General features: G+C 39.8%; 1 protein-coding gene across 1 annotated transcript; it reads right to left on the reverse strand.

Moving 5' to 3' along the window:
* Window positions 1–873: 873 nt before the first annotated feature.
* LOC135473373 (uncharacterized) lies at window positions 874–17691 on the reverse strand. Its single transcript, XM_064753222.1, has 9 exons — window positions 17567–17691; window positions 14546–14644; window positions 11570–11675; window positions 7729–8104; window positions 6799–6872; window positions 6162–6287; window positions 4706–5257; window positions 4202–4338; window positions 874–3505 (listed from the first exon to the last, which is right to left on the reverse strand). Exons 2-9 carry the CDS (start codon window positions 14615–14617, stop codon window positions 1472–1474), a joined length of 3477 nt encoding a protein of 1158 aa, XP_064609292.1. The 5' UTR covers window positions 14618–14644; window positions 17567–17691; the 3' UTR covers window positions 874–1471.
* Between the last annotated feature and the right edge of the window lie 6373 nt (window positions 17692–24064).

The following is a 24064-nucleotide window of genomic DNA, read 5'->3' on the forward strand; positions in this document are numbered from 1 at the left end:
TGATTGTGCTTGACTGCTGATCTTTACATCATAAAATGACACTTTATAGAATACAGTAACACATTCTTGGTTGTTTATTTTAAGATTATTGATCTTTACCTAATGAATTGACACTTTATGGAATACAGTAATGCATTTTTCATTGTTTATTTTAAGACTGCTGATCTTTACATCGTACGCACTCTATGGAATACAATAAACACATTCTTGATTGTTCACTTTAAGACCGCTGATCTTTACGTCATAAATAGGCAGCCTATGGGAAAAAATTAACACATTCTTGACTGTTTATTTTAAGACCGCTGGTCTTTACATCATAAGTTGACACTGTGAAATACAATAAACATATTCTTGATTGTTTACTTTAAGACTGCTGATCTTTACATCATAAATGGACACACTATGGAATACAGTAACAAAGAAAATCAATACGATGACGTAGAGAACGTTGAATTACAATCAGTTATGGTCAAATGAAAAGCTGTTCCTTTAATACCAATAACGAATACATATATATATATATATATATATATATATATATATATAGATATATATAAAAAATAATAAAACTCCTTCTCAACTTTCTACATTCTGTTATATTCCCGGTAAGGAGAATTTATATAGAAAAAAAAAATAATAAAACGCCTTCTCAGGAATATAACAGAATGTAGAAAGTTGAGAAGGCGTTTTATTATTATTTTTCCTATGTAAATTGTCCTCACCAGGGGGGATCTTTCTCCATTTCTTTATATATATATATATATATATATATATATATATATATATATAGAAGTACAACATTAATGACATAATTTCCTGATACTTATTACACCGTAGCCATTCGAGAAATAAAAAGCTTAATATATCGACTGCTACCCCTAACCTCACCCTCCTGTCTCAGTTTTTATATATATATATATATAATCCAATTGTTTTTTTAAGCAACAATTAAATCATAAAAATAAACTATACTCAAACAAAATGCTACTTCATATAGAAAAAAACACCAGATCAGTGGTCGTTCGGAAACAAGAAATTCCATAATAACCCAGAAAGTTAACAACACCCGTCGAGTAAGCACTAAATTAAAACGTCTTTAACATCACAAAAAAAAAACAAAACAACAGAATTTCAATCATTAAATAGTATTCCACAACTCTTAAGTATTCATACATGTGGAAAAATCACACTCAATAGAACAGAAAATACGAAAATAAAATCACTCCGGTAAAACAACAAACTTGAAGCAAAACAAAACATGAAGTGTTAGCTTAAGCAGGAAAAAATCGCATCTATATTTACAAATGTGTAACCTTTGGAAAACTTTCAGGCATGTACTAGAAAGCAGATTTACTTAGTGAAATTGAGTACAGGCTTTCTACCGATAGTCTCGGAAGATTATGTGCAAAGAAGACTTCTGAAACAGTTTAATAGGGCTTGTATATGTCGGATCAGCCCCACCACCTAAGCACTAATAGCAAATAGTAAAGCCGTAACCGTTATAATACTCGTAACTCTCGCCAGTGTCATAGTTGGTCCCGTAAAATGATTCTCCCAAGTTGTCCCTGTAGACAGTCTTCCTTCGCCCTCTCTCCGATCGCCGAAAGTACCAGTCATCCGGACGCTTCCGATGGAAGTCTCGGTCATCCGCTCGACGAAACATCCATGATCCGTCTGGGCTTTCTCTCTCTCTCAGCTTCTTTTGGTGTTGCATTTTCCGGACGTACCAAGAGTCCTCGACACCATGCATCTTATGGCGCTTTTGCTTAAAGTACCAGCTACTTGACTTGGTAAGGTAGTTTCCTTCTGTTACGTTACGTGTCGGTGCGCCCTGTTTTTTCCCAGTATGTTCTGACTTTTTGTCTGTGTATTGCCTTTTCAGATGCTCTTCCTGGTCCCTTTGACGTTTTCTTCCTTCAAAACCCCTATCGTTATGGTCCTCTCTCCATTCCCCATGCCTCGGTACATTCTTGTCTCGTTTATGTTGCCACCCCTTGTCACAACCTGTACCTTTGTTGCGGCATCTCTTGCTGAAACCTTTTTGGTTAGTCTTTCTCCACATCTCCTCTTTCCGCCTCTTCCCATCCATTTTCTCAACCTTTATCTGCCACTTAAACAAGGCCTTCCCGCAGTCACTGTAAGCAAACTTCTCCATTAGTACTTTTGATTCCCACCATTTTAACTGGCAGTTTATCCACAGCTCCATCCTTGGATTATTTTGATAACTGTGCCCATGGGTAACTCGGAAAGTATTAATCTCAGCAACCATACGTCCTACACCATTGATTCCTTGGCGTGTATAAGACTTCATATTTAGCCTCTTAATCTTTTTTACCAACATCTTAAAAGCTTTTTGCAGGACTCGACGCTGATTCCTAATCAATCTTTTATCTTGTTTCTCACTTGAGCCGTTTTTGTGCGTTTTCCCTTTCTGCCTTTTTCGATGTTGCTGGTCATTTTTGTTACTAGGATTGTGTTTAGTCCCTTTATGGTGCGTTGTCCTTCTCTTGAACCAGGCGCGTGACTTCTTTTCCAACTTTTCTCTGATTTTTTCTCCTATGTATGATATTCGATGACTAAGTTTTTTCTGCCACTTGCTGAATGCTGGCTGGTGCTTTTTCCACAAATCCCTCGACAAGTCTTTCATTCGCTTCCATTTTTTCTCAATTTCATGGCTCACTTCTGCTACAGACTTCTGCGTTTCGTTGAGGAACTGCCTGATATTCTCTACCCATGTGTGCTGTTGGTGTTCGGACTCTTCCTTCTTCCATTTACTTTCATAAATGTTCCTTTCTCGTTTTGCCTTTTTTTCAAAATCACTCCCAGTTTGTGGTGAGCTCCATTTTATCCACAGTTTAGACAGTTCTTTAAATAAAGCTTGAAACTCTGTTATTTTGGAAAAAATCCTCTTACTTTCAAAAGAATCATTAAGATAGCTTTTAACCAGTGAGATGTTTGGAAATTCCATGAAATTTTTGACAACTGAGTTGTTGAGGGTCTGTACAACATCAGAGAAATTAATACGAGGCGTGAGCATCATGAGACAAGAGAACACGTCTGGTGTTGTCACCATTGGTGGCTTTCTGTTTCGCTCTGTGAGGTACAACTGCTGCCACATGGCTGCCCTGCCCTGAGCTAGGAAAAGGTCTTGCTTCAGCTTAGCAGTCTCGTTCTCCCATTCTTTTGTCGCCTTGGGTATAGAACTAAGCTTCTCTTGATTCGTGAGAGTCTCAGGGGCATAGCCTTTGCTCCTAAGAACATCCCGTTTGTCTTTAACTTCTTCGTCTCCCGCCAATTCTGCCCTATCCGTGTTAATTTCCCTATTGCCTGGGTGTTTCTGGTACCTCAAACGCACAATCTCTGACTCTAGATCCACCTTTGCTTGTTGTAATTCGTTCACCTTGATCTTCCAGTTTTTCACTTCATTACTCAGCTGGCTGATGGCTTCCCCGCTTGCCTCCCACATGCTGGTGAGTTCAGTTTCCAGGGAGTCCCATTCACGCCTCTGTCAGAGACATTTACATAACATCAAATAAAATGCATGTTACAATAAAGTTCTGTGAACGAATTTTTATCCAAATGGTATGGTAAACATTACTGTATTTTTGAAAGAAGTCTTTTTACCTGGCATAGATCCACTTTAAAGCCAAGGTACATGCAACAGCTGGTACAGTAAATTTGGCGTAAACCATGTATAAAATGTTTCGCCCATGCTCTTTAGATGTTCCTTAGAATTTTTTTATTTACTTAATCAGCGGAAGAACAAAATCCCTGTCCAAGGCCAGGTTTGAAGCAGCACATCCTTTGTACTTGCCTCTGGAAAGGAAACAGCTTAAGCACTTGGTCACCGCCAACCCACTCCCATTTAAACAAAGTAACTGAAGCGTGCTCCCTACTCACCACAAGAGATATGACATGTTTGCTATTTTCATACATTGATTTAAGTACCAGTAAAAAGACCACTGCAAATTCTGTCCGAAAATACCTTTATTTTTTTTTCTTTTTGGGGGCTTTTTCCTTACTGAGTTTTGATTGTATGATGGGCTTTATGGACCGCACTGATATTGTTTGTCATCAGGAGTATTGCCCATTTTCTCTAGATATTTTGATAATGAATGGCACACTCGACTACCACAACACCCTTTAGTCAAAGGTCCTCGAGAAGTAATAACTACTAGGCATCTTTAAGTAGTAAACCCACCTCTCTTCGCAGTGTGTTGAGGATGTCACCCTTTTTGTGAAGGCACAAAAACAGATTGTCCTGAGTTTGATGGAGTTCATTGATGTGAGCATCAGACACTTGGTTTAGGCTGTGGTTTGCTTTCTGTTTTGAGGAACCTGGAACAGTACAAAACACAGCATGTGCGTTGAGGACTATTATAGACCTGGAATTGGTTAAACACATCTGCTGGACCCAACACTTTTCACTTAGAGGATGGCAGTGGGGGTGGAGGAAACCAGGGTGCCTTATTTAAACCAGAGTGCCATATTCATAATTGGTAGAAGGCTATGGTCTTCAAATAAAGTTAGATGAAGTAAATAAGAACTTTCACATTCAGATTAAAAACTTTTACAGTTCACCTTTAAGAGTGTTTCGAACGTTAGTACATGTAGATAATTTAACAGGGTCTAATGACACAAGAGGCTCAAAGCTTCACCGATACAAGGGTCAACAAAATATCCAATGAAAATGTTCCAAGCATACCTAATAAGTGCCCAATGCCAAGCCCAAGTGCCATCCAGCCTGCCATGATGACAACCAGACTGAGGGTACCGCTCAGGTATTTGTTAGGCTGGTGGATGTAGTGACGAGTGTAGTTAACCTCATGAAGAGACAGATTCTCAAGACCAATGTTAGAGAAGGACAGGTCATCCTCATCCTCATCAGCAGGAAGGCCATCGCTCTGGTCAGACTCAATCCGGTCATCTTCAACACCTGACTCAGTCCCAGTGTCTGCATCATCAGCAATCTCATGGTTTATACTGTCATCTTCGATGGGGTCAGCTACATCATTACCATTGTCATCAATGACTTGAAAACCATCATTACCAACTTCTTCGTTAACACCTGCTTCATTGTGATTTCCACCACCATTATGTTCCCCACGATCAGTGTCATTGCTGATATCATCCTGGCCAGTATCAGGAGCACTGTTCAGATGAGGATTAATCCTGCCTGAATCCTCTTGTCCACCATCCTCATCATCCTGCAACGTCCTGAGAGGGCCTTGTCTCTCTTCTGTGTCAGCAACATAACCTATACGAAAAAACAAACACAGAATACAGAGAGGTCCTTTTAACTTTCAAAATTAATATATCCCATAATACAAAGGACACCACTGCACAATGATCAGTAATCTAGTGGGTACACACAGGGAGTGCTTGGAGGTGTGAGATTGCTACTATTTATACATTTACATCAACAGAATATAACCCTGACTGAGGTAAATTAACAAGATCTGATAACCACATCTGGTTACGCTGTACGCTGTACGTCTTTAATATACTGTAATTGTATTCCTGCATAAACCAGGATTCTGCTGGTGACCTAAGCATCCCCAGGTCTGGTCCCTTTGCATTGTTTCAATGTGATTGTATGCTAAATGTGATGACAACACAGCATTTTGAGTAGATCCACACCAGTGATGCCTAATAAATTGCGATTAACATCACTTCATTTCTTTTGCACGAACAGTTAGCTTAAATACATATATATGTACCTCTGTGCGTATGAAGTAATATTAAAATTACCCTGATGAGACCACTGAAATCGAAATCGAAAAAGGTCGAATCGGATTCGGCATCAAGCAGAAAGTATTACCTTATGTTATATATAATATTCTGATAAACCTACCAGAAATTAAGGGTGACATAATAGTATGGCCCAGACAATGACATCAACCACAGCACGCAAATCTCTTTCTATGTCTTGTATGTACATATTATCTAGAATAATGCTGGCCTTTGTGGTATAAGCGAAATACTCTTCAGTAAGGCGTAAAACACCAATCAAATAAATAAATAAATAAATTCTTTAGAACAGTTCTTATGTGACCATCTAGGGTACGCCATCTGCATTTTTTGAAAACATTACAGTTATGCTGCCAAACAGCTAAAGACATGTTACTGATTTAAGCAAAATTTTTACTGATTTCACTAACCATGGTCGCCAAAACAACAGCCTGGGTGAACAGGGGGACAAGAGTTGACATCTGTTGGATGGGACAGCTCCTCTGATTCGGACACCTCAGAGCTGGGATGGGAATCCAGGTTGGAAAAGTCAGAATCTGTAAAGTTACACAGCTTACATGTCACACTCAGTCAAAGACAGGCAATGTGCAATGTGTCTTTTGAAAATGTGGATAAGGGCCAGTGGTTAAGGGCTACTGCTGTGATTAAAGGGAGCAGTGTGCACAACCTGGTCATTGGTTAAGGACTACAGCTGTGCCTCATGGGACAGTGTGGCACAATTGTGACAACCTGGTCAATGGATAAGGGCTACTGCTGTGTGTTAAAAGGGCACTGTAGCACAGCTTGGTCAATGGTTAAGGGCCACTGCTGTGTGTAAGAGGGCAGTGTAGCACAACTTGGTCAATGGTTAAGGACCACTGCTGTGTGTAAGAGGGCAGTGTAGCACAACTTGGTCAATGGTTAAGGGCCACTGCTGTGAACTGTGGCATTCTACACTGCTCAGACAGATTGCATGTTCAGTAAAATACTAGTTCACAAATCACCTATACTGAAGCTTTATTTCTAATATCTTTAATGCTTACGGTTTATGTTGAGGCTAAGGCTTACCTGAATCTGTGAACGAGAAAGAACTGGGCACGAGGACTAAACGGAACTGTGGCAAATCCTCACACAATGGAGCACTTTAACAGATCAGATATATTTACCTAAATTCTCTACCTATAAAAATTTGTCAGTGAAGGTACAGCTGTATGTGTATGTGACTGGCAAGAAGATAACATTTACAGCATTCATTTCCATTAAACCTTTTGAATAATGTTTCAATTTCACTGGCATCTGTTGTAATAAAGAATATTTCACAAATAAAATTGCAGATTAAAATGGAGTAAGAAACCTTGCCCTTTAGTGTGAGAATAAAACTGAAGCTTTTCAGGCAGCCATTTTATCAGATACCTCATCAAGTAGATTATCAGGCACCCCAGAGGAGCTAAAGCCTAAGCTGAACAACACATATGATATGTTTCTCTATAAGACCACTTTACATGCAGCTAAGTGGGGAATTAACTGATTTATACATTATCACATTTACACTACTTACATGTCAGAGAAAATTTGACAAAACTCCCGCAGTACAGACCTTTTATCTAGAAACTGATATACATGTACTTTCATCCTAAGACTTGGTTTGATTTATTTATTTATTGATTTGATTGGTGTTTTATGCTCTACTCAAGAATATATCACTTATACAACAGCGGCCAGCATTATGGTGGGAGGAAACCGGGCAGAGCCCAGGGAGACCCCACGACCATCATCAGGTTGTTGGAAGACCAGCATGAACTGGACGTGAACTCAGTGACCGCTTTGGAGAGAGGTTCCTGAGTCATCGGGCCGCCCTGGCGTGCTAACCCCATCCACCATGGAAAACTTCTCCCTCCCCCACCCCCCCCCCACTCCCTGCCTGAGATTTGGGGTTCCTCAAAAATGAAACTGCCTATATATCTTTATCTTTATACAAAATTACAAATTCAGGCTTACCTCACATGGGAGGCTGGTTGAGACATCTGCAGAGGCTGCAGGAGCAGGCCCCCACTTCTCACCTCCCCATGCTTAATGTCCTCACTACATATCTCCTCGCTACCACTCCCTGCAGCCTCCTGATTTGGCTCCTTTGTGAGGATTTCCACATCAGATTCCTCCTCAGATAACGACAGATTAGCACTGGAACAAAGCTCTGACACATATCCTGGAGCTGTGGATGCATCCTCCATCGAAGAGGCAGGAAAAATGATGGCGCCCAGGTTGCCTTGTCTGACTTCTGACACACCTGTCTCTCCACAACTACCAAGGTCTGTGTGATGAGGTATGTTAGACACTGGCTCACATGTCTTATCACCATTAGGACTAGACACATCTTTTAGGGAGAAAAAAACAAACTAACAAACAAAGAGTCAACTCAAGTGAAGTACAAGATGAGGAGACACTAACTAGTAAACAAACTACATGTACACGTACATAAGGAATATCCACCTCAAGTTTATTATGCTTTACATACATGTTAAACCTGGGCTCAACACAGCAGGACTTTCTAAAGATACATATGCAATAGTTAACACTGTTTTCAATGTTACTGACATAACATTTCTGACTCCTAGTTCTGGCATCTCTGGGAATGACATTAGTTCTCACTTCACATGTAACCTGTACAGGTGATCACATGTTTACTCTACGATTTTTTTTAAGCAAGAACAAAAATGTAACAGTTTACTAATACATGTATATTGGTGCTGGCATGTTTGGCATGAAAAACACAAACTACTTTCATGTATATAGTAAATGGACCCTGAGCTTTTCTGTCCTGGGAAGTAATAATGTATAGCCTTCATGAGATCTTGCTGATTTATTTTTTTATTTGATTGGTGTTTTACACCGTACTCAAGAATATTTCACTTATACGACGGCAGTCAGCATTATAGTGGGTGGAAACCGGGCACAGCCCGGGGGAAACCCATGACCATCCACAGGCTGCTGGAAGACCTTCCCACGTACGGCCGGAGAGGAAGCCAGCATGAGCTGAACTTGAACTCACAGTGACCACATTGGTGAGAGACTCCTGGGTCATTACGCTGCGCCAGCACGCTAACCAACTGAGCCACGGAGGCCCCAATCTTCTTGTTGACTTACCATGTCTACTACTGTACCTGAACCTATATAGCTATCTGATCGGAGTTTGCCAGGCTCACAAATCTTTTATGGGTGGAGGAAACTGAAGTGCCCAGTGTAAACTACTGACCTGTAACAAGTTACTGACAAACTTACCCATGTGTGACATACAGATATGCACACCATATTGATGGAAGGTAATTAAGCAGACATAAACGAACATGTCACCATGGCCTCACAACCCATGAGATGGGAGGAATCTAAAAATTTCCTATTCAAGGTCGGATTCAACCCCACACCTTGTGTGTCCTGGCAGTTGAAAGGCAAGCTCCTCTCACCACTACACCACACCACACCCATGGCATTAGTTAATGGACCACAGATATTAGTGCATATATACATGTTTGTTCACAATTAAACATCACGAGATAGACATATTGCCTACAGCCATGACAGTTTTTGCCTGTTTTCCTAACTTTTGGAGCCTTGTACAGTCCTGACAGAAGTTTCGCAGAAACTCAAAGTTGCAAAATTAGAGGAGCATATATATGTGTGTGTGTGTGTGTGTGTGTGTGTGTGTGTGTGTGTGTGTGTGTGTGTGTGTGTGTGTGTGTGTGTGTGTTGCCATGATATATATATCTACATCAATTGCAGATGAATAGGTCTGTCACGCAAACAAACTGGCAAAGGACAGTGGTATAGCCAGTGTCATGGAGCCATACCTGGTTTACCTGCGATGACCTCATAACACATGTGTTGTAAATTTTTTCATTCTGACTACATGTAACTGCCATACTTGGCTATTTAGTTTATAAGGTAGTTATAACATAGATGCAGTATTATTTTTCATAAAACTCAGTGTTGAAACCTGTCACAGAGTGACGCGTTGGCTTTGTCAATGTGTACCTTTTTTCTTTACCCGCACTTGTAGTATATACTTGTAGTATATGGAGTTACCTCCACTTGCATAATTGGTGGAAAAGACTTAGCGCCACATGTATATGTACTGTTATGTTGTCTACACTGATACTGTTTCCTTAAGACCGGCAGATGATATAAATGTTAGGAATGCAAAATTTATTGTTTATTTCTGACAAACTTTATAGCGATGTGAAATAATAGTTTTATTATTATGGTTCAGAGGTAGGTCTGTACTACTTATAAGGCACACCAGTGACTGTTCACATGTTATCTACTGACTGTTACTTTCACTACAAATGACTACTTTCATCTGTTGATGAACAAGTGTCTGGTCTTGGCACTAGTGTTTCATACAGATGCGGTGGACTGGGTGCAGTAGCATATCCTAATAGTGCTAGCCTACTGTTCCTGCAATGGCAGATGGGGTAAGATGACTTTAATTCTTTTAAGGTAACTTCCATTTTATGGAACTACACAATGATCTTTACTGAATAATCTTTCCTCAAATGACCCATGCTTTGTTGGGCAGTCTGTTACATGTAACTGGGTGGGAGTTTTGGACCACTGAAACAGTAATCAAAGGTCAGGGGTATTACATGTATTCGTTGGTTGCGATTATCAGTCCAGAATTCAGACAACAACACTGACAGGTGAATGGCAGTGTAAATGGCATCAGTCATGGCTGACATCTCATTCACAAGGGTATTCCTGACCACCTACCGTGCACGTATGGAGTTTCAGGCAATGGGGATGATGGGGAAAAGTTCCTCTAGCCTTATGTCACCAGAATAAGGTAGCCTCCTTGTGTCGGACCACCAGGAAGATTACCCATGGAGGCACTACTAATAAACACAGTGAGTGACAGTTTGCTATTTCCTAAATGCTAAAATTTTTGACCGACTAGTGAATCCTCTTTACGACATATGGGTGAGCCCTTGGGAACAGCCTCATTGTCGGCATCTTCTAAACATTCTGGCTATACGTCTGGCTTTAGGTACCAAGCCATTGAGAGACTTCTTCATGCTACACACCAACCTCATGGAGATACATGTTGCCTGGCAGATACCTGGTAAAGCTGTGTATAGAGAATCATGTGTCCAACTTTCACGTTCTCAGATCTTGGTCTCATCCCACAGATTATCTCGTTCATGTACCACCACACCAAAACAATATCAGTCATACTCTCTACAGGGATCTAGTCTTAGGCTCTGAATTTGTCACTTGCTATAAGTCTACCCAGAACTGTTCCCTGGAGTGAACTCTGGGATGTATATTCCATATTCATGACATAGTACCATGCATTCAATTTACCCACATGACTGGTTACCACAACAACTGTCAGTTCATTTATTCCCTGAATGCTTCACATACACCGTGCTGTTGACACCACTATATCCAACCAACCACGCAGGTCTCACAGCAGCAAAAGAAATGAGTCATGGGCCACCTACTGACAAGTTAACACATCCTGTGGCAGCCTACATCTAAAAAACATTACACATATAAATGATACACTGAATATTGCACAATGAAAGTTGAATACCATACATATTTTTTTTCGGAAAGGTAGCTTGATAATCCATTACAGGCTACTTGTCCTATCAGTTATGATTTGCACCTTTCACTTGAAAAATATTTCTGGTATTCAACCTTTACCGTGCAATATCCTCGATGCACATGCGGTTACAAATGTGAACCCATTTACATACAGCTTTGAGGCACATGGTCCAATACGGAATTATACTATATGTATATAATATACACATATAAAGAACTACTGGAGATATAAACTTACCAGTGGTGTTGTAAGCCTTCTGATGATAAGACACTTCCTCCCCATCCACCTTCACAAACTCCGCAGAAGAAGCGGAGCTTGTGCTTGATGTGTCATCCTCTACAACCTGCAGAAAATACAGTTTCTATAAGAATAAAAAAGAAATTAAAAAAAATAACAAAAAAGTCAGGAAAAGATAAGCATTAGTGAAAAAAAAAAACTACTGAAAAAAACATGTACATTTACAATACATGTACATTCAGAGCTAACTTTCCAATGTAAACACTGCAAATGTTTTAATTCTATGGAGAGCTACATGCATCTTTGGCCACTTCGTCTTTAATTATAAACCACATTTAATGTTGAAATAGCTCTTTTCACACAAATAGATATACATATATTACACTTAGCATGCTTAGTCTAGCATAGGTTTCAAACATCATAAGAATTTCTGGTGACAATGAAAGTAAAAAGCTTAGATTTGGTAGCAAGGTTACCAAAGAGCTTGCCTGTTGCTCTCCAATTAGATACCACCCCTAACGTTTTGTCAAACTTTGACCTTCAGGACCAACTTGCAATTTTCAAGAAGAGATTTTACGTAGGTTTTAAAGAGGTTATACAAGAGATTTTCTATAAAAAAATGACCAGTGCACATCTAGTCAAAGTTTTGCATATCTCAAATAATAACCTTACACACACATACTGTTTATTTAATAATGCAGTTTTCTTTTAAATATACCTTTTCTATGTTATTTTCCATGAGAAAAGGCTTTTTTTTTTTTTTTTAAATTTAACCTTTTGAGTTATTTCTTGCCCAATTTGATATGCATGCTGTCACATTACATGTGGATGCTGGTGCTGGTACCTTTAAAGGAGAACAAAACATAAAAATGTTGCCAAATCAGAGAAAAAAGCGTCAAAACTTATTTGCAAATATTATCTTTAATATTTTGGGGGATTTTTTTTGTCAAGAGAAAAGGGTATTTGAAAATATTTTTGTATGGTGGGTATTTGGGACCAACTTTTGGCATTTATCGTTGTTGCATTATAATATTCTAAAAGTAATGCAATGTGATGTTTGTCTAATAAATTTATTTGAATGTAAATTTGTTGTTTATATCAAAACATATGCATTTAACCTAAATTATGATAATATTTATGAACACATGAAAAAATATATATATATGATCCAAATTGAGGTTTAATACATTTGTTAGCTGAAAAGAACAAATTCTAGTGCAAAATATTTATTAAACCTGTGTTACAATCTCATTTATGACATTACTAAACAAAGGCTATAAATACCAAAAGGTGGTCCCAAATACCCACCATACAAAAATTATTTTCAAGTGTCTTTTCATCCTGAAGGAAAAATAAAAAAATATATTGAAGACCACATTTGGAAATAACTTTTCACACTCTTTCATCTGAACTTTGTCATTTTTCATGTTTTCTCCACCTTTAAAGTGGGGTTGCTTATTTGACAGACAAAATTGTAGAAATCTATAATAATATCTTTACTTTAATAGACTTCTTGCCTTCCTTTTTTTTCCACAATCAAATAAACTTCTAAATTTCTCTCTGCATGGAAGTTCTTAAGATTCTGCTGATTTGACTTTTGTTTATTTTTTTTCTTACAGTATTAGGTCTTCGTGACACAGCCAGATGTTATCACTGACCGACCGACCAACCAAGCATGCATAGTATAAGGAGAAAAACTACGAACAGCGCACTTATGTCACCTCCAAGTACTTAGATCACCTTTATTTTGACCTGGTTTTGTTTTTAACAGGATAAGTAAAATAGTGCATGCTACTAGGATAACGAATAAAAATCAAGACACCATCTCTGTTCGATACATAATGACCCATTTTATTGCTTAGAGCCCAAGTAACACTTGTGGACGTGCAGTGGCTAGGTAACGGAAATTGGACCATGGGTAATGCTGCAACGGCCAATCGGCTCAGAAACGTCTTAATTTAATTTAGAAAAATTTACTCTACGAATTCAGTTTTCTCTCGTTTTGAACGAATGATGTACACAACAAACATTTCTTTCCACCCCAAATCGGAGTTTTCAAGGAGTTCCCAGGAATTTTTTTTCCAGGATTTTCAAGTACTTGGTAGCCTACTTTAAACGGAATTTCGATTTTCCTGGAATTCAAGTACATGTAGTTTCGAGGACTGTGCGAACCCTGGCACACACTGAATCAAGGATGGAATATCCCCCTCGTGCTATTGCGCTCTATACACGAACAAACTCTGAGCTAAATACGTGTTGTCCTTTTTGAGATACCATCCCTAACATTTTGTTTGACATCTATTCTAATACACACTACACTGAGTGAGAAATTCAGTAAATTACGGTATTTAATATCATATAGGGCCTATTTACACACCGAATCAACGATGGAACATTCCCCTTGTGTTATTGTGTTCTATATGATTTGCACACCTTGATCTCAATACCTGCATTGTTTTTCAACATATCACCCCTAACATTCTGTTTAACATTGCTTTCCCGGTCATTGGATGCTGACGCACAGGGTCCAACTTGATAAATATGGTCAATAATTCCCACCATAGAATTCAAGGATTTAACTGCGTTTTATTTAGTAAATAAAACAATCTAAATAATTTTACAATCTAAAATAATAAGTAGTTTACAGGCAGTTTTAAATTTAGTTTTCAGTAGTCTTTGAAGGGATGATTACTTCAGTTATTAATTTATTAATATTATTATATTATATTATTATTAATTATTATTTTTGTCATTCTTTCTCTTCAGGCAGATAGATTCCACAACCTAATATTAAATATTTTAAATGGTTTCATTAAATTGCATAATTACTCTTACTCACATGTGAAAATACTCAAATTTGAAAATCAACACATGGAACACCCAACACATGTGGCATTTTCTATAAAGCCCCCCTTAATTTACCTGCAAACGCTCAACTTACTCATCAGACATGTCCAAGATGGCAGTCCAACTCACCTCTTCCTCCCCTTGCCTGTTCACGAATGTCCATTTTCCTCGGGCTGAATTGCGGGGCTCAGGAGATGCCATTTTATCACATCATGAAAGGTACAGTATCTGCATATGATATACATATATATATATACAGATTTATTTATTTACTTGATTGGTGTTTTATGCCGTACTCAAGAATATTTCATTTATACGACGGCGGCCAGCATTATGGTGGGAGGAAACCGGGCAGAGCCCAGGGGAAACCCACGACCATCTGCAGATTGCTTGCAGACCTTAATCCCATGTACGGCCTGAGAGGAAGCCAGCATGAGCTGGACTTGAACTCAAAGCAACCGCATTGGTGAGAGGCTGCTGGGTCATTACCCTGCACTAGCGCGCTAACAACCTGAGCCACGGAGGCCCCTATATACACACACACACACACACATATATATATATATATATATATATATAAATAGACATTTTCAGAGGATGATAATATGCTCAAATTATACAAATTATAAAACATTGCATAATGAACTGCTTAAAGCACGTTTATGATTTAAGAATGAAAATTAAGGTGCCTATTTATTAAAATGTACATTAACACATCACTCAGTTTAATCAACTGTAGATTAAACCAGATTTTAAAATCATGGTGTCTCACTTCCAATTATTCTCCTACTGTCCCTATATCAATCATGCTCATTTCATCCAAATGTTGTGTGTTCAATACACCAAGCACTACACCCCCCCCCACCCCCCCCCCCGCCCCAACTCCTCCTGCCAAGGCAACAAGGCAAAATTTGACTCCACTGCCTGGATGACCTGCGAGCACGTAACATGACATGTTTTTACAGGCGATTGTAGAATAGAAACAAGGCTTTCATTTCCCCATGAGGACGGGAGCCTGGCAGTTAAAACACAATGGATTTACTCCATATATTGACCAGACCCTACAAAATGTAGATGCAGACATGTTTAGATGGGTTTGAACTCGCCATTAGCATATAAATACCGTATACCAGATCACTGCTAAGGGGCTATGTTTATGTTGAAATATAGTGTGCTGTTCTCAACATACTGTTATTGTCCACTGCATTACATGGCTATCCGTAACCTCTGTCCATTTCTGTATGTCAGTTTAGTGACATGCTTCACCTTGTGACATGCAAAAACTTCTTAGTGTACATGACCTACAAGCACCATCTGTCACTCACATGCCATGTTTGGAATTTTCGTAACCTTCTCTACTTCTCACGTGGACAGGGATGGACAGGGATTACGGACAACCACATCATGCAGCGGATGACAACACTATGCTTGCATATAGGGCTATGTTTCTACATAAACCTAGGGCTACATGTAGATCAGCGCTTGTATTTCCAAAGCTTTTGGGCAGGAAGCAAGTTTTTCTGCTTCCAACACCATATATTTCATTTGAGAATTGGTTGAAGCTGACCTGCTTGTTATGTTAGTACAATGTTAAATCAGGTGTCAGCTCATGGAGCTAAATAAACCCCTAGCTCTGTAATCTGACGTAATTACAGTGTACAGTAGCCCCAGGTGGCTATTTCGACTCCTCTCAAATATACTGAGCTAGCCACAGAGTTAGTTAACCGTGTACCAATTCACGCCATGTCCAATCAGTCCTTTCTAAATGATACATGCAGTCCAAAACATGTGCCATGTGTGGCCTTTTTCTCTCAGCTTGCCCTCACCAGCAAAATTTCAGGTATACTCCACTCGGTAATGACACATCAGCTCCAAAATCACATGACGGTCACTGCTGAAGTAGCAGCCATTTTGCCTTCAACACAGTTCTAGGTCTTGAAAAAGTTCTCTTTCCTGGATGGCGCATGTGCATTCACCCTGAGAAGACAAGCCTAATGGCAGTCTTTGAAACAGGTTACATTGTTGTGAATACGGGGCTGGTGTGTCATTATCAAGTGGAATATACTTGGGATGTTGCGTGTGCGGGCAAGCTGAGAGGTACTTGTAAGAACCCCAGTTGACACTAGTTGCAGAATTTGTGGGGTTGTCATGAATCATTTTTGTTTCAGCGAGACTTAGAACAGGTTAGCTGATTATGGTGACCACTTGTTTGACATCGATTTATGCTAGGGAAATTTTAATGCACGTGTGAAGATGCGGTAAATGTTCTATACCGCATCTTCATCAATTCATTTATCAATTCAATACATTACAAGCAGTTTCTCTCCATAACTCTTCCAACACTTGGTGTTGCTTAATGTGAGAGTTAAATTCAGCAACTACAGTTAACACCTGTTTTGGACTGCAGACATTGTTTAGACTGGACTTATCTTTTTTTTTTTTTTTGATTGGTGTTTTACGCCGTACTCAAGAATATTTCACTTATACGACGGCGGCCAACATTATGGTGGGTGGAAACCAGGCAGAGCCCGGGGGAAACCCACGACCATCCGCAGGTTGCTGGCAGACCTTCCCACTTACGGCCGGAGAGGAAGCCAGCATGAGTTGGACTTGAACTCACAGCGACCGCATTGGTGAGAGGCTCCTGGGTCATTACGCTGCGCTAGCGCGCTAACCGACTGAGCCACGGAGGCCCCTGACTGGACTTATCTGACATGGCGTGAAATGGTGTATGCTTTACCATTGCTTGCCTCTGTGGCTATCATACTCCGTCAGCCCAGTCTAAAGAGAGTATCCTCTAATTTTTTGGGGACAGATATTAGTAGTGCTGAAAGCAGAATATCACGTTTTCCAGCTTTTTGGAAAAGTTAAGATATGAGCATGTGGTTCATTAGATGGTCAAACCTAAATATTCCTGCTACAGTTACATATATACTGGCTATAAAGCACAGACGTGGTGTCCCAAAAATTACAAGAAATAGGGTAGCTGAAATAGTCAACAGCTAGGGTTAAGTAAGTATACATAAGACAGTAAACATAACACAGTATACATAAAAATAGAGTTAATATAATCCCCCCCCCCCCCCCAGCAAATGCGTAAGTAAATAGCATGACAGTCACTACATTTACATAAAGAGAATCTTGGAATACCTTTGTCTTTCTCGCAAGAATGATAACAGTCCGAGAAATTCCCTACGTACGCCTGAAATTAGAGGTGGCTGTAAAACTTCACAAGCTGAGCTGACCTTTCTATCCCCGTTTGTTTTTGTCAGGTACAGTTTGGTTATCCGTACTTTCGTACATGTATACATGTACTCCTTCGCTGAGGCCAAGGCAACATAACTACAACAAAATTTCATCTTTTTCAGTTATAATCAAACTATTTAACTTATTCATATATTTTTGTTTTGCCTACAGAAAGTCAACGAGATAAAATGACGCAGCTTGAGTACGAAACTTTCATGACGTCATTGGACAGAGAATAACCAATAAACACATGACTTATCACCAAGTTCCAAATTCAACAACTTTTCAGTGGCTGAGGCATATAATGGATCTTTAGCACAAAAGATGACAAGTCAGCGCAAACGGTCACGTGTTTTGCAGCCTCAAATGTTCTCTGTGCAATGTCAAGTCATGACATAGACACGAGCCCTGTGTAGGCTATATCAGATGCTTATGATATAATATTTATACAGGCAAGAAATCGGCTTTGAGCTTTTTAATATTGGGTATAAAGTATAGTTCTAATTCAGGCAGTGGTCTCCGCACATTAAACATCATCTTACAGGGCCGGTGGTTTCTACAGGCCAATATCAGACATATAAAGGCTATACCGTCAAGGACGAAAGAACTTTTGTAGCAAAAACGCCGTTTTAAAGCAAATATGGGCCAGAAGGCCTATAAACATGAGATAAGTCTCCCAGTATTGGACAGACCGTCATATCGGCTCTATAGTGGGCTGACTTTCCTGACATAATTTTGTCATTTCTGCAAGGCCGTAGTCCAATTTTCATGTTGCGGGGGGGGGGGGGGGGGGGGGGTAATCGCGGGGGGGGGGGGCTAATGGCGGATTGACTGTCAAAACTATGCGAGGGTCCAGGGGCCGCGTCTAGGCCCCGGAAGCTCCAGGGTCCCAGACGGCTGGAGATGCAACCTCGCACTTGCACAGCGACAAAAATTCTATTGTCAAAAGGCATCTTTTCTCACACCGTGCATGTGTTTTCTCCTGGAAAAAAAAGTCAACAAGTTCAGTGGACTTTTTGTAATTAACGTTGTACTAAGTCAACTAAGCATTTTCTTTTTCTTTTTTTGTTTTGCAGTTGTTACAAATAATTAAAATTTAGGTGTACAAGTGAGCGAACATCAGGTATCAACTGCACAGATTAGGATCGTCTGGTAAACACTGACTGCCGACTTGTGTTTCTACCAATGAATTCATTGGCTATTTGTTTCAGATCCAGCTCATAGATAACGTCCCAGTGGACATGTAATAACAGCCACCAGTTCAGCCTGTATTGTGTCAATGTATCCCGCAGCCATGTTTTCAGGCGACGAAGAGCACTGAATGATCTTTCGCTCACAGCGTTGGTTACCGGCATGACAAGGAAAAGTTTGGAAAGCCGTATCAGAGAAATAAAAGTCGTTATTTGGACACTTGCTATTATTATACACTGCTTTTTAAAGCATGTGGAATAACTTCATCTCCTAATCACATGTTCTTGTCACCTTGACTAAAATTAAAAGTTTTGGTTTGTCTGAACCTGCGTTAAAGTCCTGTTTAGTCACGTCATAAATATTTTCTCCAGACCTCCACAAAGGCTAGCCAAATATTGGGAGGGCTATAGGCCCCCATGCCGCCCCCCCCCCCTTCCCATGTCTATGGCCATTTTTTGCACATATATAAATTGGTAGTGAAATGCCCCCTTCACATCTGGTGTATTTTGCAGAAAAGTGTTAGACGTAAGGATATCTTTCATTAAAACAACACCAACGTCCATGTGCTAGCGAGTATCCACATATAGATTAAGCTGAAATATAGAATGTGTAAATTACTGTTGATGTTATAATAGATGGAAAATAAATTAGTAAAATTAACAAGCATCTATTAAATATTGGCGATGACAAGACCAAATTAATCTCACATGAAGTCAAATGTTCAATTTAACTGCGCCAGTAAGGCGAGTATGTACATGCACCTTGTGAAATTCCTGTCTCAAAAGAAGACCATGACTCAGAAGTAGTTTACCATCTCTATTGGCTTGTATATAAACCGAGACACAAGTTGAAATTTCAGAAGCACAGACGAAGAAACACAAATTAACGTTCACTAAAAATAGGGATGTGAGAACTCTTTATATGAGTGCAGTTTTTTGTTTATTTCTTTATTTTAGGATCTATATAGAAGAAAATGAACGTACTCCATAAGCCTTGGAGGGAGAAGACAGACAGACAAATTGAAGATAACAGACTTGGGAAATGCAAACCAGGACAGGAAGGAAGAAAGCCATGAAAAATAACAAGCTATCTAATATCCATTCAACTGGAATAAATAAATTACTATCACATCATTATTTCCCTTTTTTTGTGATATGCATGTAGTTCATGCTTTATAGGCCCTAGTGGTTATAATAGGGTATTGGTCAATGTATTTTTCTGAAATGTGCGTATTGTTTCGAATTAAAAAAAATCATCGGCTTGCAGTGCAATCTTCCAGAACACTTTTGTTTTAATATTTCATTGTTATTTTCTCTTGAATAATATAATGTGCAACACATACATCTACAAAAGAATGGCCTAACACCATAAACCCAAATCTAGTATTGTTTATTTTTTGTATTTGATTAGTGTTCAAATGTGAATCACTGTATTCATCCAAAGTCATATGTGTTCCGGAATATATATAGTCATTGACTTATCATCAGTCAAGAATCGTATGTTTGTAGGCCTACGTGTGTCCCGTTCGGGTTTTTTTTTATATACATACAGGCCCAATTTGAAACCAGTGTTCATGCCGGTACGTCGCCGTAACGGCCCAATAGAAAAAAACATTTGGCCCCGCATCGGCCCATTTTGAAAATGTTGATTGGGTAAAGGCAATGTTGGTAGCGAGTATGACAGGCGAATGGCTAAAAGAAATGGTTTTTTTTATTTATTTATTTGATTGGTGTTTTACACCGTACTCAAGAATATTTCACTTATACGATCGACGGCGGCCAGCATTGTGGTGGGAGGAAACCGGGCAGAGCCCGAGGGAAACCCACGACCATCCGCAGGTTGCTGTCGGACCTTCCTACGTACGGCTGGAGAGGAACCCAGCATGAGCTGGACTTGAACTCAAAGCGACCGCATTGGTGAGAGGCTCCTAGGTCATTATACGCTGCGCTAGCGCGCTTAACCAACTGAGCCACAGAGGCCCCCACTTACAGAAATAGGCTAAAGTAATAAAATGTATGTACCGTAAGCACATCTTTAGTCACTTGTCTTAAGGTCGGATGACACAATGATGCGAAGTGTAATTATATGCTGTACGTAGGCCATCCGGGCCTTCCATGGGCCTACACAAGAACTAGCCTGCACGCAGCCTGCACGGAAACTAAAAGGTGATTCGGGGCGGAATGATGAAACCTTCTCATGGAAAATGAACAGTCAGTTTTATTTGATTATAATCCGAAAGAACCTGGCGGGGTTGGGGTTTTGAGCGTTAGAGGTGGGTAAAGTGGGTGGGGGATATTGGGTCAGTTAATCCCTTCCACTTTCGCTCATTCCGAATAGATGGATTGATGGCAATAGTGCACATCCCTTTAACCAGTAGAAAAGGGATACTTTCCAGTGCGTGCCTGGAGTGATTAGGGCTTAAATAAAGACAGTCGGCTGGTTTCCGAAATATATCTGTAGTTAAAATGCGTCCAGATTTATCAACGTTGACTGACGCCAACCAAACCTGTTCCTTGAGACAACTACACATCTGGGACTCCATACAGATAGTTGTATTTTTTTGGTACAGAGGTTTACTTTCACACACAACTAAATCTAACAACACAAGACAGTCTGACTATGGTACGCTCATGACATCAGAAGCAATACCACACCATCACTCGAGAAGGAAATGCAGCATAGTGAGGTTTTCCCGCGGATATTATGAGCGCATGCTGTTGTGGCATATACAGCGACTCTGCAATCCCCACGGCCGTCGGGCCTCCGGCAAATAAGGAGGGGGCGCGAAGCTCACCCAGGCCGCGGAATTAAACCGCCATTCGAAGATTCGCGCCATTCGACTCGCGACTGGCGCCTTTCGCGGGGGCGCAAAAAGTTCGCGGTTTGTAGCTATACAGCACATTACCTATTTCTGTTAGTGTTAATTCTGTTTGGATTGCGACGTCTATGGGTTTTAAAGGGTGTCTGTACGGTTATTGTTCAGTGGATTATAAGTTATTAGCCACACGAATGAGGCTCAATATTTACGATGCACTTACGTACTGCGCAGTACTGACGCTTACTACCGAGTACATGACCATCACGTTTAGGTCTATCAAATTAAGTGTATACCAGGCAGTTCTGAGAGTTGAAAAAGACGGTTATGTATCAGGCAGCTACAGAGTGCGAAGAGACAACACTCAATAAATTTTGTAAAAAAAAAAACAAAAAAAAACATTTGTCCGGTATTTTATGAACTAAGTATTTCTTCACAATAACGATATTGTTTAATTATTTTAGGCGGATTTTTCATACCCAGATATAAGAAAACCATACGGACATGCTAAAAAACATTGCGGCAGTACACTCTGAAACTGGAACTACTTCGTTAAATCTGTGACATTTTTCACCACCTCAGAAATGTCTACATAAGACTCTAGTTCTTTCCATATCCCGTCATCATCAACCATGCATGGAACACTATAAAAGCCATGACTGAACAGTCTACATAGCGCAATTTAACGATGTTGAATGATTTATATCTTTATAAAGCAGTATAGGAGCTTAGGCCCTATACTTGATGGTTGATTACTGTTGCCCCTTCTCTTCATCAGAAGAGGTACCTATTACACTGATCATTAGCCTACCTACATTGTATGTTACTTAACCCGTTTCCCTCGTCCACCACAAGCAGCATGCATAACCGTATGTACACGTACTGATTCAGACTTGGTTTAACAGATCGAGTATGACTGACGTCCATCGACGCCTGTCTAGTCATGCTAGTAAGGCCCCTGCGCCGCATGTAGCATCACGTGACGTGATTGTGACGTAAACATATCGTACGATATGCCGACGTCATGTCGGGACCTGTCTGGGCGAATGCTGGATCCACAGTTTGGCTGGTTCCCTGCACCTGATCCGCCATCAGATGGCACTAATCGCTTCAGATGTCACTTACAAAGTACCCAGAATACGTAAGGGAACCAAACTAGAGCCCACAGTTAGACAAAGATTACCGAGAGGTGGAGGTTTTTCCCTCAGGTTTGAAACCAGGTTGCCACAAAGTTCGATGACGTCATGATGACTGACCTAAGACTTCCGAAAATAGCCATAAGCGGTGCACTATGAAACATTGTACATAAATATACAATATGAACAATGTTGTTAATGGAAAATAACCGCTTATTCCAGCGATCCAGACATAACTCCCCGACTATTCAACACTATTGAAATTTGTATACATGTACAGGTATGATCCAAATAATTACTTAACTGGAAAAACACACATGCACACTCCATATCAGATATCCACCCCCAACACTTGCAAAATATTCGTGTTCCAGTAAACTGTATGAGCAGTTGAATATGCAGTCTATTCAGATTCTGTTGGGATACCTGAAAATAATCAGGTGAGTGCTAATATAAATGCATTTGCACATCTCCAAGGGGTATGCCGTGGACACTTATACCTCTTGAGTTTCAGAACAATACAAAAAGTGTAGGAGATGCTGCATTAAGAAAAAATACTGAAGAGACAAGATGAAGCTGTTCATATATATCCGATGTATCCCTGGCCTCTCATAAAGGAGAACCCCGACGAATTTATTTTTTTGCATACTAAATGTCCCTAGACAGAATATTTTTGCTATGTTAGAATGCAAACTGCATTTTAAAAAATATTAATTTAACTAATTCCACTTAAAAAAAAAACCCATTAAAAAAAACCGTCTACCTATTTTGTCGGCCGCAGAGGCCTGGTCGAGTGACGCCATCATGTGAAGACCTGCCGGGATTGTGCCCTGCAGAGCATTGACAACTCTAAGCATTGGGTCCTACCCACTGTGTGCTTTCCTGAAGCTATCGTATGACTAAATCTATTCTTACCCCTATGTGTACACCTCTTAATTAGCACTCTGGAAACCATATACAATATAAACAGTTTCACAACAAATATTTTGAAAGATACCTGAGTTGTATTAGGTCCTGGACAAGCGTGTACAGCATAGCCAAGTCGACTGATAGGCCAACCGGCTGCGACACGAGAATTCATGCGGTCGGGACAGATGATTGTGAGTTACAGTGACACAGTGGTTTGAACCACTGTCATATTTTCCTTAGTTCACACAGACTAGGGCTATTAACTCACTAATGGGGATTAGCTGTTGTGAATACACACACCTGGGCTAAATGTTTAATGCCTCCCTTTAACATTTGTATGTAAACTGTGAG

Source organism: Liolophura sinensis, chromosome 8, assembly GCF_032854445.1.
Source record: "Liolophura sinensis isolate JHLJ2023 chromosome 8, CUHK_Ljap_v2, whole genome shotgun sequence".
Lineage (NCBI taxonomy): Eukaryota > Metazoa > Mollusca > Polyplacophora > Chitonida > Chitonidae > Liolophura > Liolophura sinensis.

Coding starts and splice junctions, on each gene's coding strand:
- LOC135473373 (XM_064753222.1), bottom strand. CDS start 14,617: ATGGCATCTCCTGAGCCCCGCAATTCAGCCCGAGGAAAATGGACATTC. Junction 5,258..6,161: donor CTGTTGTTTTGGCGACCATG/GTTAGTGAAATC, acceptor TTTTTCGTATAG/GTTATGTTGCTGACACAGAA. Junction 3,506..4,201: donor TCAACACACTGCGAAGAGAG/GTGGGTTTACTA, acceptor TGTCTCTGACAG/AGGCGTGAATGGGACTCCCT.